Source organism: Setaria italica, chromosome IX, assembly GCF_000263155.2.
Source record: "Setaria italica strain Yugu1 chromosome IX, Setaria_italica_v2.0, whole genome shotgun sequence".
Classification (NCBI taxonomy): domain Eukaryota; kingdom Viridiplantae; phylum Streptophyta; class Magnoliopsida; order Poales; family Poaceae; genus Setaria; species Setaria italica.
Genome location: NC_028458.1, coordinates 41,496,904 through 41,517,007, shown reverse-complemented (window position 1 = coordinate 41,517,007; position 20,104 = coordinate 41,496,904). Strand labels below are relative to the sequence as shown.

General features: G+C 40.7%; 1 protein-coding gene across 3 annotated transcripts; it reads right to left on the bottom strand.

Annotated features, from left to right (window-relative positions):
- Window positions 1-3,628: 3,628 nt before the first annotated feature.
- On the bottom strand, window positions 3,629-15,117 carry LOC101756214 (mechanosensitive ion channel protein 2, chloroplastic). 3 transcript variants are annotated; one of them, XM_004983872.2, is made up of 14 exons: window positions 14,928-15,117; window positions 13,765-13,929; window positions 13,628-13,687; window positions 12,116-12,273; window positions 11,126-11,246; window positions 10,936-11,030; window positions 10,425-10,538; window positions 9,410-9,470; window positions 7,276-7,425; window positions 7,094-7,204; window positions 6,698-6,865; window positions 6,489-6,602; window positions 5,426-5,482; window positions 3,629-4,575 (listed from the first exon to the last, which is right to left on the bottom strand). In XM_004983872.2, exons 2-14 carry the CDS (start codon window positions 13,840-13,842, stop codon window positions 3,871-3,873), a joined length of 1,992 nt encoding a protein of 663 aa, XP_004983929.1. In that variant the 5' UTR covers window positions 13,843-13,929; window positions 14,928-15,117; the 3' UTR covers window positions 3,629-3,870. The 3 variants fall into 3 exon arrangements, with proteins under 3 accessions (XP_004983929.1, XP_012698255.1, XP_004983930.1); XM_012842801.3 differs by lacking the exon at window positions 14,928-15,117 and adding an exon at window positions 12,454-12,506 and having other exon boundaries at window positions 13,765-13,781; XM_004983873.4 differs by lacking the exons at window positions 13,765-13,929; window positions 14,928-15,117 and adding an exon at window positions 13,077-13,159 and having other exon boundaries at window positions 13,628-13,675.
- Window positions 15,118-20,104: the final 4,987 nt, after the last annotated feature.

Genomic DNA, 20,104 nt, shown 5'->3' with positions numbered 1-20,104 from the left:
AATGATGTCCCTACTATTAATAAACGTTTTTTAAAACAAAGCGCCTCTTAAGATTAAGTTATTTTTGTGTTATCTACGTAGGGACATAGTGTTAACGAAGGAGAACCGAGCTAAACACAATTGGCAAGGCAGCAAATCTCAATTGGCAAGGCAACACCAATACGGTCATGTGGGAAGCCCTCGGCAACCCCGTCCGGATTATGTAAATGTTTTGTTATCTATTATCTATTTTTGTTCTACATTATCTGAACTTGAATGAGTATGAATTTCTATCTATTATTATATATTGATGTTGAATCACATTTTTTTCTAGTTATATGAATCTTTATTATTACTTATTCTTGACGGTATGATTCAAGCTTGGAAAAGTAAATACATATTCGTGAAGACTATTATGATCCGTCACAGAAGGCCCGACCCATAAAAAATGTAACCTTAGATTTCTATCATCCGCCGATCTATAAAAAAATGTAACTAACCTTAGATTTCTAACATCCCGCATATATATGCACTGCATCTGGCTGCCATATCCACCTTTGCTACTTCCTTCCCTCTCCTTCTCGGTTGCCTCCCCTGTCTCATCCTGTGGAATCGAAATATGCCATTGTTCCTACTCCCTCCGTTCCAAATTGTAGGTTGTTTTAGCTTTTCTAGGCTCATAAATGTTTGTATGCATTTAGACATACACTATATTTAGATACATACAAACATCTATGAATAAAAAAAACCAAAACGACTTACATTTTGGAACGAAAGGAGTAGCAGGATGTCGTCTATCGTATCCTACTGAGGCATGAGGGAGACATGGTGCTGTGTATCCGCCTCCACGTCATTGTCCTCGACTGGATCCGACGGCCTCCATGTCGTCATCCTTGATGGGATTCGACCTCAAGGCACCTCATTGTCAACCGGATTCCGCTGCTAGCCACCTCGTCATCAGCCAAAATCCACATGACATACTCTAGTTTGCAAATGTCTTGATGGATAGCTTCGAACACAAGATCATGCATGAACATAGCAGGGTTTTTTCTTCTTCTCAACATAACATCCAAACCGCCGCGTAACTAGCACCGGTACTCGTTGACAAACATGCGGAACCATCGTTACCACCGGTAGAGGTACGCCAATATTCATGCCGAGCTGCTTAAAAACCCAATTCGCATACATTAGTTATCTGTGCGGGATCTATCTAGCACCGGTAGGGATAAATGATTATACGTGCCGACATCAGTACCGGCATGTATGATTAACCACCTTCTATCCACATCGGCTTCGTTGTGCTGATCCGATTTCCGACATGGATTGGATGATGAGGTGCTAGCAATGCACTAGTACGGGGCTTCTTCTTGACACCCATCACCCATGGATGTACGTGTACACGCTCTTATTTTCCTTGTGGAATTGTGGCATAGGACGCAAACGCTTATGTAAAGTGTCTCGACCACCTGTTGCCTAGGCGCTTTCATCTTTCTACACACAATTGGCATGCGTCATTGTGACCGATCCAGTTGGAAGCACGAAAGCATCTCTGAAGGTATTAAAGACCGTGAAGGTAAGCATTTAGTACGCAAGACGGGAAGAGAGTTTCCTTCGTGACCCTTGAGAGTCCTTTCATCCCAGTATTAAGGAGAAACTTAGCCCATGAAGGTAAGCTCGCTTTCGGGGTTCCACCCCGCTCCAGGTAGCAAAAGCAATGCGATGCATCGCTGGTGTGTGCCCCAGCAGGTGGGCTAGAGCTTGGACCACGAGGGGTATGTACAGGGATATGGGAGCGAGAGCATAGTAACAGGAGGTAGTGGGAGCCCCTTTTTAGGTTAGAGGGAGAAATTGGGCATGAGGGCATATGCACGCATGGAGAGAGACACACACATGTACATGTACAACTTGGTCCTCTCCTTTTTCACCCCCAAGAATCAAGATGCACTTTGCCCAGGATCTCTTTTAGGGCATGGGCTCATTTGCAGGGGGTAGCCTTTGGGTCCCCCATCCACCACCTGCTTGTTTGTGCATTGGCACTGTTTGTTTTCCCCTGCAGGGCGTGTGTGAGTGAGTGTGACCCACGCCATGCAGTGGCTTTGCTTTTGCTGTGATAGGGTGTGGCGGTGCAATAGTAGTACAACATTTATCGTGTGGCCGTAGTTGAACACAAACAAAAAAAAAGAAGGTAGAATTTTTCAATTCACTGTCTATTACTAGGCTAAACTTTATCACTGTAACAAAAACAACATGTCGCACACATCCCTGCACACCAGGGAATAGTGTAGTGAACATGCATGCATGTGCTCCACGTACATACTGGGGGTGCCCCTCAAAAAAAAATAAAAGTAGTGTGTTTTGTTTTGTTGCGTCCGTGGATATTATACTGGATTTTGCACGCGCTCTGCTATAAAAAAGAATAGAAGAGATACATACGTGCAGCCACAGGTACTTGTTCGATATGACATTGATGATGCGTCCGCTGCTCCAATCAAGCACATTCTCTTTTGGACGGCTGCGGTCTTCTCAATTAGTAGACAACATCGTGCACTTGATTCTGTTCCGGTCTCCATTATTCAAGTTGAAAATTCCACCAAACAAGTGATGAACATCTTGAGCTTTTGCGATGTCAGCCTGCTTTCCGCATATAAGTTCAAATAAAGAGATGCTTGATTTGGTGTGCAGAAGTTGATAGGAAATACTCGCGAGATGGCAACTGCGCCAGGTGTGCGCCCACGCCCGCCCGCGTTCAAGCCTCGGCTCCCGCGCACGTGTTTCTCTGACGTGTGTATAGACGCGCACCCTTGTAGGGTGTGGAGTGGGGGTGCATGGGTCCTCCGTACGCGGCCATCCATTAGGGACGAGGTTAACTTCTAAATTATCTGCTAGCTTCCTGTCTCATTTTTACTCCCCCGAAATAATTCAGTTGGTTCAATCTACTTCTAATTAGATTTTTCTTTTTTTTTCTTCGTGTACAAGTTAAGTTTTAATTTCATCTTTTGTTAGTCGACTATAATATGATATCCTACGTTAGAAAAATACATTAGGAATTTCTTATGATTATTTTTCATACAATTTTGTATATTTAAGATTAATTTCGTATTTAATGTTTAAATCTATGAAAATAATCTTGAAAAATTCTTAGTATAATTTTTTAACATAAACATCATGTTCTGTATCTGCTCATAAAACTTGGATTTAAAATTCAACTCATACAGGAAAAAAAAAAAGAAAAAGTCAGTATAGGTAGACTTCAGGGTCAATTGAAATAGTTAAGTGAGTAAATCGAGCTTAAAATCTGCTTAGAGGTCAAGCGAACATTAGAGGTCAAGCGAACAAAGTGAATAGATAAGGAGTAAAATAGACTTCCCTTCTGAAATAAAACGGTCCTTAAATTTATCATGATCCATGATAGCACTCTGTGAAATAAGGCTTTAAGCTTATCGTGGCCCACCGCTTATTGTCCATGATGCACATCAGCAGTGATCCGCAAAACCAACCTGGCAGTGTTGAATTTATAACACTTGCCCATGCTTACTGCCGAGCATCAAACTTTGTGCACATTCCAGTTCGCAGCAGATGGCCTGGCAACGCTTAAGTTAAGCAAACCTGGAAAAACGACGCTGCAGCTGCTGCAGCGCACGCTGATACATAAGCACAACCGACTTAAATCAGCAACAGCAAAATATGTACAAAACGTTTCCAGGGAAAGCAACTGCATCTTTTACAAGCATATAGCAACGCCTGATATTTCAACAGGCTGTGTCCCCTGAATAATCATCCGCGGAAATTTACAAACATGAACAATGATGTGTGACAGATCACATTTGCACAAGCGCACAAAAAAGGTAGGCTTGGTGACAAATCTTCACGAGGATTCCATCTTAATTTAGATCACCTATCTACATTCCTCTGGTCAGCCTTGTCTTGTCCAGAAAGTTTCGGGCTTTGAGCTGTCTTGTCCTTCGGTGAAGAAGCAGCCTCTACAGTGTCCGGCTCATTCTCAGATAGTGATAGATAAGGGTTTCCTTCTTCAATAGGCAGTGTCCTCTTGGAGCCCGCAAGAGCAACGCCCAGAACAATATTGTCTTCAAAAGCAGGCCTTGATTCTTTCTTCGGGTTAGCCACTGACATGGAACCATCTTGGCCTTCAGTCGCCTCAGGCTCATGTGCTTTCCCTTTACCAATCTTAGAAGTTGACATAACAGGATCTGAAGATGGTGTTGCTGGTGCAACATTATCACTCTTGCTGTTCTTCGCCCGAGCATCGTCAGGTACTAATTTTTTCTGTTCCTGCTTTTCGGAGTTGCTTAAACTAGTATTTTCAGGTGAAGCTGAATTGATCTCTACTGAACCGTTTGTCTTGACTTTCTGCTCCTCATGTGATGATACCGGTCGAGGTTTGGCCTTATCATCACTGACCCTTGCAGATGTATCAATCAGAAGTGGACGGCCCCTGACGCGACTATACATGTCCTCTCCAAAAGGAATGTTATCAAAGTCTGCATTGCCATATGATTTCTGAACCGTTCGAATTTGGGTCGCAAGCCTTGCTTTGTGATGGCCAACTATTCTAAGAAGATCCAACATAACAGCTTCCTGTGTAATTTGGAACATAGAAAAATCGTATTAATTATTTTTCTAGTAAGATGTGACGCCTCCTAGTTTATATTAAATGCATCCTAAAATTGAGCTGAAATACTTTGATTCAAATGCATGGCATGACAAATGGCATCCTAAGCTTCTCCAAAGAAATTTTGTCCAGAATTTCTTTTTTTACAAAAGGTATACCTCTTGAATAGTTCTCCCATCTAAGGAAGTCTCAGATATCGATGCAACACAGGTCTCCAAAGCAATCAGCTTAGTTCAGAAACCCTCTCAAGTTATAATCAATAGCTCAAGAAACCATTCATTTATAATTTCCTTTTACTTGCAAGAATTATGCAGTGTTGAATGGTTAGGTTAGGTTTGCTTCTTTTTTTTATGTCAACTTGGCAAACATTAGCACCACAATTAGGCATGCAGGGTTGATTAGATTAACCCTACCCAAACCATGAAAATAGCGTAACTATCCTATAGGGCCGACCCATTAAGTTTTGGTCTTAACTTTAGTTTAACACTACGGTAACTAGGTAACTCAAATTGACCACCTCGTATTCACATCTTAAAATTTTAGCCAAGTTGACTGAAATTTAGAGTTGATGACTCAGTGTGAGAGCAAGCTACTTCGTACAAATCAGTGTGGTTGATAATCATTCCTACTGGAAACTCCAAAATGAAATACTTAGTTCTGAAAGCTCCAACATAGTGACACAATGGGTGAAACTGTGAAAGTGCGCTACTCTCTGAGTACTAACATCTTTGTTCAGCAGACACCATAATTGTTTGTTAGAACATGTGCCTAGGCTTTCTTGCAAGACGAATATGTAGCAATGGACAGACATAGTACCTGGACATTTAGATACTCCTCGAAACGTGATGTCTTAACAAAACAGGATATGTATATCTGCAATAAAGAAGAAACACAGCAAATGAAATGAACTGAGTTTGTGGCCAACATGAAACTCAAAGCAATAGAATGGAAGATAGTGTAATATTCTAAAAATGTACTTCCTCCGTTATATGACATTTAGGACAAGCTAATTAATTCACTTGTCCTAAACGTTACTCCCTCCGTTTCAAATTATAGGTTGTTTTTGGCTTTTCTAGATTCATAGTATTTACTATGTATCTAGACATAAGCATATATCTAGGTGCATAGTTAAAACTATGCACCTAGAAAAGCCAAAACGACCTATAAATTGGGACGGAGGGACTATATATTTAAAAACAGAGTATACACAATCATATATGTGCATGAAACTAGGATAGTGACACCAGTTGCATGCAAACAAGTGGACAATTTAATGGGAAAACAAAATAATAGGTTAATGGTTTTACTGTCAGCATTCTATAAAGCAGGCCAACTTAAATATAAGAACAGACTGGATTTCATGCTGAGATTTTGACAATGCAAAAATATTCTCTGAAAAAGGTAAGGACCTGTTTCGATATGGAGGATCTGGATCCAAATCCTTGGAATTCAGTTTTAACATGCACCTAACACCAATTATTCCTAGAGAAACCCCCCTCATCTAAACAATCTCGAAGTAAAAAAGGACCAACATATCATCCTATTTTCATGCGGTTAAGGCCTTAAGGGTAATTCTGAACCAAGTTGGTGAAAAAGCTAAACTGATATTAATCGAGACCAGATACCTATCGGATACAGCCATCAAGAAACTAGCATCCTGTTCAGCACAAGTTCTAAAAGGACAAAAAACACAACGAAATGGCTCTGACGCACTAGTTATTTCACACAGCTAAGGTGAGTTTTTATTAGGTGAAGTAAACAGTTCAATAAGGCTATTGCCTAAAAAAGATGTACCAATGCTGACCACAGTTCTTAGTGTGGACTGATTGTGCATTAGTACTTCAACCAAAAGATGGAATTGCTCAATATGAGGAATTACCATAAGTGCTTGGTTTTTTGGATCAATTTTCTCAAAAAATACTCTTCTATGCAGCTTCTGTTGTTCTATATGTGGATTTTTCGCCAACACTTTCCTCATGTCTGCAACAATAATCTGCCAAAGAAAAATAAGGAAGCATGGGCAAGATAGAGTTTTAATAAGATGGAAAAAAGGTTGAACAGACAAGAGTTATGGATTATGTTAAATACCCCAATTTTTCCAGCATCCATGTGACTTATAGCAAGATAGGTCTTAATACGCCAATGGGTCCTCTGAGAGTTATTCCTTAATATAGAAACTGTAAACTTGTGGTTAGGAATGTATATCGCTTCTCGATCATCACCTCTAATTATTGTTGGAGACCACCAACCAACATGCTGAAAATAAAATCACTTTAAGTTAGCGAAATGATTTAACGAAGCATTGACAAGATCTTTTACGGGGATACAACTTATATTAGTACATACAAATAAAACATGTTAATATACTACAAATAATATCATAACTAGGTGTTAGTTTTAACCCATAAAATACAAGAAACATGACCAAATATTTTCTTTAATAACAGATAGTTGAAACACAAAATAAGGCATGATAAAACTGACCTCGACAATTCCAGAGAATTCAACACCATCTATCTTTGCATTGATCCATTCATTGACTACAAACGGGCGCGTAGCATTGATCATGACACTCGAGAGGAAGTTAGTGAAAATCTGCAGTGAATTATAACAACTATTAGCACCATAGCGCAAAATAATTCTATCAAGAACATGTTTTGCAGTACCTCACGACCAGCAAGTGTAAGCAATACTGTCCCAAAACCTCCAGCAGTTATCCACTTTTGGGTATTGAAACCCAGCAACTCCATGAAGAGAGAAACAGCAGCAATCCAAATACCAGTATAAAGAGCTTTCGTGATAAAATCAAACCCCATCTGCCAGAAACAAATTTGCATAAGTAATTCAGCATCGTGAAAAAATTTCAGAAAAAATGTAGTACTTGGTATGTGATAGGAATATTATGGATCAGAAGATATCTTCACCTCGCTACTTAATTCTAGATTTGGTACGGAAATACCATGTTGGATGCTCAGAAGTATTAGCAAATAGAGAGTTTAGGGCTGCTACCAAGTAACTATCGGGCATCAAAATTATGTGCTTAAAGTACACAAATAGTTCAGCAAAAGTTTCAACCCTTAATTTAATATTATTATCATAAAAAGGAATCAGAGTGCCATCTATTTATAATCATACCCCCTTCCACTTCTGATACAAAATATAAAAAACTGCATAAAAGAGGGGTCAATAACTTCCCAAAATATACTCACATTCTTATACTTGTCAATCCCAAACAGATCCTGTCAATTGCAATAAATCTAGGATAAATCCATGATGTTTATAGGTTGCCCCTTAGGATGAAATGTGATGTCGTAGGACCATAGGAGAGCTAGCAAAATTTTGTAGGGCGGTGATGTCTCATGCAAGCCATAGCCTTGTTGCAAAATCCAAAAGAGTAGAAACAGCAAAATACTACAACGGAGGAAGATAGTGTCGCTTATTTCATTCACCCTAACTTATCTACTGGCCTCAGGGCATTTAGACACCATACGTTGGAAGGGCTATTTCTAAACAGACATGAAAATACATTCTATCTTCTCCAATAAAAACTGTGATTGGGAGTACCCTCATATCATCACGAGAAAAATGCACTGCAGGTCTGTCACTAGCATGATTCCAACTAGCTAACTTAAAGATTAAACTATCGGATCCTGGACTTGCTAATATTTTAGCTGACTTTCTCACGATCGCTATTGACTAACATTTTTTTTGAAACTGTAATCGCTATTGACTAACGTTGTCAGATGATGTCTTCTCCAGGTTGAGGTTGCATTTAAGTATTTTAAATTATGAATTGCTGATGTCGCCACATGGAACTTTCTCTCCCCTTCTCTAGCTGCTCACAGCTCAAAAAGGAACCTCTGCAACAAGTCAGCAGTGCTTGTCGACCGCCAATATGATCGTGATGGTGGATTTCACACCTATGGCTTAAAGGTTTGTTGGTTTATTTAAGCTGCATCATAAACTTTTCCATGCATTGTGTTACATAAGAAAGTGAGACTACCATGGACCCTATTGTCTTGTTGGTTCCTGGTGATGGCTTAAATCTCATAAGGCACTCAAAGTTGAGGCAGTAAAGCCACTCATTGGGCAAGGTTCCTGCCAGTGGAATTTAGGGGAGGGTGGCCTACGTTCAGGTGCTTCCACCCCTCATGGTGCCTTAACACCCTTAAAAGTGCATCAAAAATTTCAACCAAACTATGAATTGATAAGACCATGGAATCATCTACGTGTATTTAAAATTTAGCTTGAACAAAAACTTGTGCAAGGAGAAAGAAAAAAGAAAACAGCACATGAATAGTTGCAGGTTGAACTGTTCATCTCTGATCCGAAACCCGCTACTACTATTCATGTCGATTTCTTATTTTTTTCATCTCTCTGCACAAGTTTTTGTTCAGGCTCAAGTTCTGTATGCACATAGATGACAGAATGATCCATCCATTCATATTTTGATTGAAATTTTTCATGCAATTTTAGTTGTCCATTTTTCCGCGTGGTATTCCGTAATCCGCGGGAGCACATGAACTTCTCCCATTACAAGTTATGTTGGATTCTGCACCTCCCAAACCCTTATTTGGACTCTGGAGATCAAGAGATAAGTCACAAGAAGATCCATAAAGAGAGTTTTACATTCCACAATCAATTTGCCACAAATTCCAGTGTGTGTGTATGTTGCGTGTGTGTTAATGGTTCACAGAGGGGGTGGGCCTTTGTGAATAGAGAGAAGCAAATAGCAGACAGGAAAAAAAGAAACAGTTCAAAGGATTTTGGTGTATACCAACAATTGCTCAAGAATCTTACATTTCTTGTATCGTTGGGGTTACGCATGTCCACGAGAAACTTCTGTACCTGCTGAATCAAGCTAAATAGAAGAAAAATCATTTAACAGTAAAAAAATTAAGAAACGGAACACAATGAAACCAACTTAATCATACAAGACAAGAGAACATAGAATATATAAACACCGTTAAGATCATGCAATTCGAGATACAATTACTAACGCTGATCTGCACATCTTCCGCATGAAAGACCATTGTAGCTTAACTAATATTTCAGTTATTTTATTCCATCTAGAGATGTTCAATGGAGCAAAGAAAATAAACCCAATGATCATATGGTACAACAAAGACATGGCACTCAGATATACTAACACATTAGTATATTTCATTTCTGAATACTTTGTGTACGCTTCTAAGTTCTAACATTCCCCGGTAAAAGTACAAAACATCCAACACACTCCTGATCTATTTGTATAGCACCAATTGGAGCTAATCTTCATTTATGCTCATCAAGTAACCATCTTTTTTCGTTTTTTTACATATATACACCATCACTGTCCATGTATTTAAAGAAAATATTTTACAGTCAATAGACAATTAGTTTATCTAGTTGTGTCAATATTATGAATTCCCATTCATATTATGTACTCCCTCCGTTCCAAATTATAGGTCGTTTTAACTTTTCTAGGTTCATAGATGTTATTACGCACTTAGACATACACTATATCTAGATGCATAATAATATCTATGAACTTAAAAAAGGCTAAAACAACCTACAATTTGGAACGGAGGGAGTAGTCAGCAAGTCATTTGTACTTGCAGATGATAGAAAAATCAGAAGTTGGAGACAAAATAAATCACCCATGGCCTAAATTGTAGTCTCCACATGTGCTTTTGCGGTAGACACAGCTATCTTGAGTACTTGACTATATAGTCATAGACTATCTAGAAACACTGTAACTTACTTAAGCACGGTTGAATCAATAAAGCTACAACTTACAAACAACAGAGTTTTTCTTAGGATGTAGCATGTGCACCTTGTGAGAATATACGCAAAAGCCAGGACAGTTGATAATGATCTCACAAAAGTTATAAGGCGCGTTTTCACAGCTTGGCTTGCTGCCGAAGGCAACACAACTGGATCCAAACCCCTGTAAGACATTGCATGGACAAAGATAAAGATAAATAAAAATAAAATAAAAAAACTAAGGAAAAGGTTTATAGCCCATATGAAACACATGAATTTTGCAGGAACTGTATGCATTATTCACTTAAATGGGCGTTTAGCCCCATTTAAACACTATATGGTGGAGCCATCCCAGTTCAAATGGCCGTTTAGCCCGATTAAATGGCTGTTATTGCCCAATAATTGACTAAACAATGGGTGACCGACTGTTTAGTGTTTAGCATCTAGGTGAACCAGACTGATTATGTAGTGCAATTCCTATTGGAAACAGGAACATTTACAACATTACAAACAGGGCCAAAGCATTACAACAATAGAGTTGCCACTGCAGAAAGCATTACTATAATAGGGCGGACCTATACCTGCAGATTAGTGTTGCTCCTGTCCAGAGAAGTAGAGGTTGAAGGTAGGACGAAGAAATTAGATAAGTAGGGCTCTTCTTCCAGTTGCCCCCGTGCTGCAAAGTCCATCATGAATGGTTGCCATATTTTTAGCTAGCCCAATACATGATAATATAAATGAAAAATATGGTTGCATGTAGCAGAAGCATACATCAAAACGGTTTCTAATGTCCCGCATTAGAGGCAAAAAACCCCATAGAGCAAACACAATAATCCCAATTGCAGGGACCACAAGAGAGGTAGCAGGATTTGAAAGTAACTTATCACATGACCTGTCAAGGCAAAAAAGAAAAAGAAGCAATTACTAAAATGATATGAATTACATTCAGATGCGATATATAATGAACAATGATCCAAGTAAATAAAAAAGAATGTGTTTCACATCTCTGAAATTTTTAGATTTTTTTCAATGATGTACAATGCGCTTCTGCAGAAGTGAGCACAATGGCACTGTTGCCATGGGTAGATTTGCATCTCCCTCATTAAAATTTAAAGAGACAATTCAATAATTAACCTAATGAATTCGCATATAGTGTCATAGTAATAACCTTAAGAAATAATTAAGTCAGGAACAAATAAGAGTCAATTAAAACCGCCTGAGGAATGTTGCCAGCACAAGAGTATGATTAGGCTTAAACTTCAAGCTCCATTATATTAGCTACCAGACTATCTAACAAGTGGTTAGAGTAGAAGTGTAGAAGACTAACCCATAAGCTACTCTAGTAATGAAAATTTTAGAAAGATACCACAGTGCCATGATACATATGCACCATCATATGCCAAAACATCAAACCTAGTACCAATAATTTTTTATTATCTAAGTTCAGCAGGTTCCTGAAGAGTGAAGATCCCACTCACAACAAGAGGTATAGGTGAATGCATATTTTTCGATACCTCTGCTTACCAACATAATGGAAGATAACAAATTACCAAACTGGGCTATTACGTACTCAAGAGTTTAGATAACTGCTCTCAGATGTCCTGAACTCCTGGTTAACTGACTTTGCAGTCAGAAAAGAAGGATCTGACCCAGATTATTGTTTTGCTGTTTGCTCATTACTGAGTCAGTGTAATCATGAATGTTAAGAACTATCTAAGCATTCAGAAACTTTATAAATAAATAATGGTACAAGGGAACTACCTAGTCAGTGCTAATGATGCGCTCTTGACAAGAGGAATTTTCTGAAAAGGAACTGGCAAGGCAAAAGATCTAAAGCCTGAAGATCTATATCTGTGAGGTGTGTAAAGCATGGGCCTGTAGTTACTTCGCAACACATTATGACCCCAGCAGTCTTGCCTCTGCAATGAAAACAAGAGTTACTCTGTAAAGCCTACAATAATGGGGCAAAATCAGTGTAGTGTTTAACAAGGATAACTCAGACACAAGAGTCCTAAAAAATATATTCACAGCCAGCCAGTCTTGGATTTCAAGTGGTATTTGGTATGTCCAAAACAAAGTTTGCCAAGTCAGAGACCCACACGCCAATCAGTCCAACACCCGCAGCCATGTCCAAGTAAAACTTTTTGAACTACTGTACTGGCACAAATTTGAGAAAAAAAGATCATTAGAACTATAGTAATATCATACAGCTGTTATCTTGGAGCAAATGTGACACTCAACTTAGGATGAAAATAAGAGAAGGCTGTATGATACGTTATAGTCCGAGGGATGAAGTATGTCAAGCATTCAGTTCTACTTCTACATAATAGCTCTTTGATACCAAAATGTAAGTTCTATGGTTTCAGTCTCCAAGGCACACATTTGAAAATAATATTCATACCAAAATGTTGATAACAGTAATAAATGACAATGTTGTAAAGTAGTTTCAGCAATGGAAGTACAGATCCCTTTTTAATAAGGTCAAGAGATTGACCCCACACTCCCCAAAAGTACATATATGCCAAGCTGTAGGGGAGTATGGTTTAGTAAAGACCATTGTTACTTAGTTAAACATATGCATTGGATGCTGGCACTGATAAATGCATAACAGTTATCAGCATCAGTTAGTCCTCATTTCTCAACCTATCAACAAATATGATGAAATCTTACATAACCAATCAAAAGGCATGCCGACAAGCCTTTAGTTCACAAAACAACATACCATCAAACGTGGCAACATACTGTTTAACAGTATTTCCTAGTGAGTATGACTCGCCTTGTGCTTAAAGTGTGTCGCTTTATGCTCTACATAATTCAAAATTAAGTACACTCAAATACCTCATTGTTTTGGAATAGGTCAGTTGTCTAAAACAGATCAGCAAAATTTTCAAAACAAAATAGGTTTGAAAATAATATCATGATTCATGATAAAAGCAGAGTTTTCTGTTTACAGCTACATGAGAGAAGCAGATAGTAATGGTTAATTACTTAATTCTTTCTTCCACACATCCGCAAACATGGAAGAAACCATTTCTTCAAGCTAAATTGATTGTACCATACACAGCATATATTTAATAAGCTCAACAAGGGAGTGATACTTCAAATTTCGAAAACAAAAGAAAAGTGAAAAAGTGGTACACAAACACTTATATTTCTTCTAGCAGAGAATGGTAAAAAAAGCATTAGTGATAGTCACTAATCCCCTTTCTAAAATTGGTCATAGAATGAAAGAACAGTGCTGTTAGCTCAGCAATTAAAATAAAGAAACCATACATCAGAAACTGAAGGAAACGAAGTGGATGGCAAGGGAAGAGAACTCCTCATCTCAGGACTCTGAGGAAAAAAAGAGATTCATTAAAAAAATGAAAAAAGGACTACGAATTACAAGGAAAGCTAGGTGCAATATGTACCCTAAGTATGTTCCTTCTGCAAAATGTTTCGGTAACAGTCACTCTTTGGAACAGCTGGGATGTCAATCCAACCGCCATCTCAAGCAAGACTCAAGTCGGATGAAACTCACATCAACTGGATGCAGTCTCCTATCAGTCATGCGTCATATGTGCTAGCTTGCACCCCTGAAATGTAAAAACAGTTAGAACGGGTGATTTTTTTAAAGTATTAAATTATGTGTGGATGGACAAGTTCACTTATTAATTTTTACATGATCTTGTTCAGAGTATGAAAGTATTTGATTTCGTTCACAGAAATGGAGCTTCAGCAACACAAAGTTTATGGCAGCGGGCAGGTAAGAGACTAAGTACTCGTCAAGACTGTCAAGTGACTAAGTACTCACTATACTAGAATCATTTAGAAAAGATAGGTGGTGGAATTTAAATACCACTATGATTGTTTTATTTTGGTGGCAATAGGTAGTCTTGGCCATTTCGAGATAGACCCTAATATCCTCAGGTATGGTCATTCGAAAAAGCCACTAATACTAACGAAATTTGGGGGGAAATAAATAAACAAATGTAAACGCTGCCCTAGTTATTTAGCTGATATATGGTTTGTTTTAGGCCTTCCCACAGAACGTTGCTGAATTTCGCACCAACACACTGAAGCAAAGCTTTGGCTACCTAGCCAATGCATTACTGTTTGGTGTGGAGCCATATTGTTCGGGCACAATCAACATTTTATGATTTAGCCATGTTCTAATATCAGTATTTCTAGTTAGGCGAACCATGAATCACACATGCCTCCCGTTAGCTGCTACTACAGTGTTACCCTTCTCTGTACATTTCCCCAGCATCGTCCAACTAAAAACAGAAAGGGAACTACGAATGGATCCCCCAACCAAATCTAATGGGCCAAAGTAGGTACCGCAGGGGAACGGATTTATTGCTGGTTGAATAATATACTGAACCCCACCACCACCGTCCTCCGATTGAACTAATTGCAAACGAAGGTTCCTAACCAGGCATCCTACCTAGCTGTTTAGGGCATGATAACGCACGCACACCAAGCTTAATTTCAGCATGAACCCAAGGTGGAATTGAAGCAGCTGATTACCCGACCAGAACGGGAGTCCCGTACGTGAGGCGGGACGAACCGGGCGGGGCGGCAGCACCCTTACCTGGGCACGCGGCGGGCAGGGCGACGGCGCCGGGGTCGGGGAAGGGCGGCGGCGGCGAGCGGTCCAGCCGCCGGCCGCGGCGCGGGGCGGGGGCGGGCGCGGACGCCTGGGGCCCCGGCGCGGCGCGCGAGCTCGCCGGGAACCGGTGGGATTCAGGGGATTGGGTGGAGAGACGAGGGTGGCGGGGTTGGGGTGGGGGAGGGGAGGGGAATAGGAATCAGGAGGAAGAAGGCCAAGGCGATAACGCCTTCCGCGCGCGGCGACACAGTGAGGACGAGAGCGACGCGCGGGGAAGGGCCGAGCCGCGCACGTGGTGTCTTACCGGCCGCGCGAGTTTCTGGTTTAGTTTCTCCGCATCTCTCCTCAATCTTCCTCTTTTTGTCGCATAGTAGTGCCCCGGTGTGCCAGTAGAATTTATTTTCCCTTTCTCATTATCTGAATATATACATATATACATATACACGGCAGCGCTATTGTACAACCTAGGTGTAGAATACTATTCTACTCCCAAACCATCCCAACCAGCGCTATTTGATCAGTGATGACTTTTGTTTTTTCCCACATTCTTTCTGTAACTCATCAGATATGGCTGGTGGTGATAATGCAGTGAGTTTAGCATACCCAGTGGTTTTGATCCTCACTCAATTGCTAAATTACTGTTGATGTGTTGTTTGCCCAGAAAGAACATCTATCATGTCTAATTAGTAGAAAAAAAATGATTCATCATTGTTGTGGGTGTGGCCTTTTGTTGTGCAGTTTCTGAGATGCTGAATAATCATATAGTGGTCTCGCTGCATTACTAAATGTACTGATGATGCTCACTTGATAACGTGTATTACTAAATTACTAAAATCTATGAAATACCGCTGAACCTTATACGTATCAGTCGTACGTCTCCACACCAAAAGTAATGGCTGGTCTGAATAAAAGGGATAAAAAATGACTAAAGCAAAAGGCAAGATCGAGCCTTTTTTTCAACCATCGTAGTTTTTTTTAAAAAGTTTCTCAACTTTTTCGTAATCAACCCGCAGTCCTTAGAATACATCTTGATAATTTTGCAAAAAAATCCCTCCGTGTTCTATCCACCCGCCCTATCCGTGCGCTCCTCCTCCAGTCCGCCGCCGGCCCTCCTCCATGTGCTATCCACCCGTGCACTCTTCCTCCAGTCCACCACCAGCCCTCCTTCCGCTACCCGTGCCCTCCTCCTCCATTCTGCTGCCGGTCCCCTTGCCATCCTCCGGCCGTCTGCGCCACCGCCCGCCGCGGTGCCCTCCTCCTCCAGTCCCTTTCCCTGAACTCGCTGTCCGCTGGCGCCAGCCCCCTCGCCATCCACCGGTCACCACCTCCGCATGTGTGGTGCGTGCTGCCATGGGAGGTTGTGTGTGGGAGAGAAGATAGGTCACCCCTCCAGGCTAAGGGGACCGGCGTCTCTCCCCGACTCCTTGTGGATCCAATCCTCCTCCTCCACATCAGCTTTCCCTTCCTGTTGACAGGTCAAGGTGCAGCCACACTAGGGCGCCCTCCTCCGCTGAAAGTGTATTTGGCCCCCTAAGTGGGTTTTGGTGTTGATGACATGCACAGTTAGGGGACTAATAATTTTATCAAGTGATTAACAGGCTCTAATTCTAAAGAAGTGCAAAGGTGTATGAAAGGGATCTAAAGAAACCCCTAAATTCAAAGATGGAACGGTGTTAAGCTCAAAAAGGACTCGTTTAAAATTTCTATTTTTGAAATTGAGTATAGGAACGCCGTACTATAAAGGGGGATGCGGATGAATAGATTGAAGATGCTTGAGGTGTTCTATTAAGATGCTAACCACCCTTTGAAAGACACAAATCACTCACTTGCACAACTTTTATCTTAGTGTTTTTGTGTCTATCAGAAGTTCCGATACACCATCAGAAGTTTCGATACATATCGGAAGTATCCGATAAGTTTCGGCAGGGGTCCTCTGCACGTTTAACCTAAGAGTATTGAAAGTTCTGACACCTATCGGAAGTATCCAGTTACTCCCGTCAGGGGTCCTCTACACATTTAACCTGAGAGTATCGGAAGTTCCGATACACTATCGGAAGTTCCGATCCTGTGTTGGAAGTTCCAACAGGTACATAAAATGCACAGTAACGGCTAGTTTTGGGGGCTCAGGTATAAATACCCCCTCAGCCCTCCCCCCATTGAAGGTTGCTGACCTAACTCGAGCCAAAGCACCTTTAGAGCATTGAATACTCCCTCTCCTCACTCTCTTGAGCTAAATCCTTAAGTTCTTGAGCTAGGGTTTGGGTGAGAGCAAGATTGAGAGTATCTGACTTGAGGTTTTGAGTGAGAAGTTCAACAAGTTCATCTCAAGAACACTCCAAGCATCCTCGGCTTCGATTCGTGTTTGTTACTCTTGAAGCTTGCTTCTAAACAGCTAGACATCGCCCGTTTGAGTGCCTTCTTTGTGTGGTGCACCCGGGAACGTATGTATTACCCATCCTTCGTGGATTCATAGTAAGTGACTCAATCCTCCTTTGTGGTTGATTGAGGGAGGTAAAGGGTTAGTGACGACCTGGCTCTTTGTGAGCTTCTCAACAGAGATATAGCTCTCTTTGTGAGAGTGAACTCCGGTAACAAATCCTTGTCTCGTGTGCTTATTGTGTTCTTTGATTTCTTTGTGACCTAGAAGCTTGGATTTAGCCAATCTATATTTCTGTGTGGTTCCTTGCTTATACAACACCTGAAGTAGCCTCTACACTTCATTTATCATCTTTTGATTCAAATAGAATTGGCAGATTTAGGTTGTATTTTGAATTTTGTTCAGCTCACTCTATTCTGTCAGAAGTTCCGATCCTGTACCGGAAGTTCCGGCACAGCGTTAGAAGTTCCGACACATCTAATACCGTTGTGAAGTTTTTCAGAAAAATTTGAAGTGAGCCTATTCACCCCCCTCTATGCATCACAAGATCCTTTCAATTGGTATCAGAGCCTAATCCCTTGATTAAGGCTTAACCGCTAAGGGACCGAAGATATCTCATAGTGGGGATGGACTTGCCGCCGCCGAAGAAGCTGCCGCAGCCGCCGCCGTTGTAGGGGCAACTTCAAGCCTTGGAGGAGGCAACGTCGACCCCTTTAGCCAATTCTCAAGAAGTCGACCACCGTTCGTTCATGTCACAAGCTCAAGCGACGACTCAAGCTCAAGCAACGAGCTTGAGGGGGAGGACTTGGAGGCCAAGAAAAGAAGAAAAGAAAAAATGAAGGTCAAGATTGAAAAGAAAGCAACCAAGTTGATGAAGAAAAGGATTAAGGAAGAAAGCGAAAAGCATCCCTTCTTCGGATATCACCAAGTTCCTCCTAACTACCCACCTCTTTTGTCTCAATATCCTTCTTCTCATTTTCAATCCATTCACTTGGGAAAACTCCCGTATTTTGATGGGACGGATTATCCCAAGTGAGCTTATGACATGAAAATGCATCTCTATTGGCTTCACCCCTCTATTTGGGAAGTTGTGGTTGTAGGTGTAACTCCACCCAAGAATGGAATACCAATGGCCGAGCAAGCCCAAGACTACTTCCGAAATGCTCAAGCCATACGAGTCATCACCGGCTCTCTATGCGCTCAATATTTCGACAAGGTTCGGTCCGTTGAGATTGCCAAGGTAATTTGGGACACACTAAAGGAGGCACATGAGGGGACTGATCAAGTAAGAGAAGGAAGATGGACTTGATTCACGGAGATCTAGAGCAGTTCATCATGCTTTAGGAAGAAACCGTGACTCAAATGTTTGATAGACTAATACTCCTTGTGTTGGACATTAGAACTCTTGGAAGCATAGATTGGGATGATCACAAGGTCACAAAGAAGATGCTTAGAGCGTTCACCCTAAGGAACCCTACTCTTGCTACCATGATTAGAAGAGATTCAAGCTTCAAGACAAAGACTCCCAATCAACTTCTTGGTAAAATTTTGCATCAAGAATCGGTTGAGAGAGATGTGGCAAAGTCCCTTAGTATGAGGATGAACAAGAGCTTAGCCCTCAATGCTAGCTCTAGCACCATGATGGAGTCAAGTCCCAAACCCTCAAGTCAAAGAAGGAAGACTCAAGTGAAGAAGGAAGCACCGATGAGGAGACTGCCTTTGCCATAAGAAACTACAAGAAATTCTTGAAGAAGAAGGCTTTCAAGAAGAATGGTGATGATAGAAAGAAGACTTCACAAAGAAGATGCTATGAGTTCAAGGAAGTCGGTCACTTCATTGCCGATTGTCCTCACGAGAAAAAGAAAGAAATGGAGGAAAAGAGATTCAAGGAGAAGAGCAAAGATTACAAGAATAAGTATCAAGGTTAAGCTCATGTTGGTCAAGAATGGGATTCTAGTGATGAAAAATCCAACAAGAAGTGTATGACAACTCTAGCCATACTCACACCCGCTACACCAACTAGGCTCTTCAACAACACCTCCGACAATGAAGAAGACATTCCCTTTTGTCTCATGGTAAAAGGGACTAAGGTACCGAACACCACATCCTCCTTATCCATCTCCTTCTCCATATCTAGCAATGCTCAAAATGAATTAGATTATGAGGAAGAAAAACTTAAAGCAAACATGATAAAAGAATTTGGTAAGAAAGGCTATAAAGAAATTAAAAAGCTTTTGGAGAAATTGGAGAAAAAGAAAGAGTCTCTCAATAGGCAAGAAGACTTGCTTATCCTTGAAAAGGAGAGAAACCTTGCCTTAGAGAAGGCTCTAGCCGAAGAAAAGGCTCAGGGTGAAAAATTAGTTATTGACTTGTCTCTAGCTAATGATTCACATGAGAGGATGTCAAAGGAGCTTTCTTAGGCAAATGAATCTCTAGCTTCTTAAAGGTCACTTATAGTGAACTTCAAGAAAGCTTCTCATGCTTGACGGTCAAACACAAAGACCTTGAAGTTAACTATAGTGCTCTTTAGGAAAGCTCAAAGGCCAATTCCAAGGCGAATCTTGACTCCAAGGCCTCCATTAGTGATGGTTGTTTAAGATGTTATAAAATCGATGTGAATGCTTGTGTCGCTAACATTGCTAAGCTAGAGGAATCAATCAAAGCTAGAGATGCTCAAATAAAGAGGTTGAACATGCTAGTGACACAAGGGTATGAAAGCAAAACCAAACCCGAGCCTAAGATCAAATATAAGGATGGGAGACATCCTAGGCATATGGACAAG

Bases quoted from the DNA above. Each gene is read 5' to 3' on its own strand.
- LOC101756214 (XM_004983872.2), bottom strand. From the start codon at position 13,842: ATGGCGGTTGGATTGACATCCCAGCTGTTCCAAAGAGTGACTGTTACC. The intron at 13,688-13,764 runs GTACATATTGCA...TTTTTTCCTCAG, and splicing joins GCAGAAGGAACATACTTAGG to AGTCCTGAGATGAGGAGTTC. The intron at 9,471-10,424 runs GTGCACATGCTA...TCTTCTATTTAG, and splicing joins TTTGCGTATATTCTCACAAG to CTTGATTCAGCAGGTACAGA.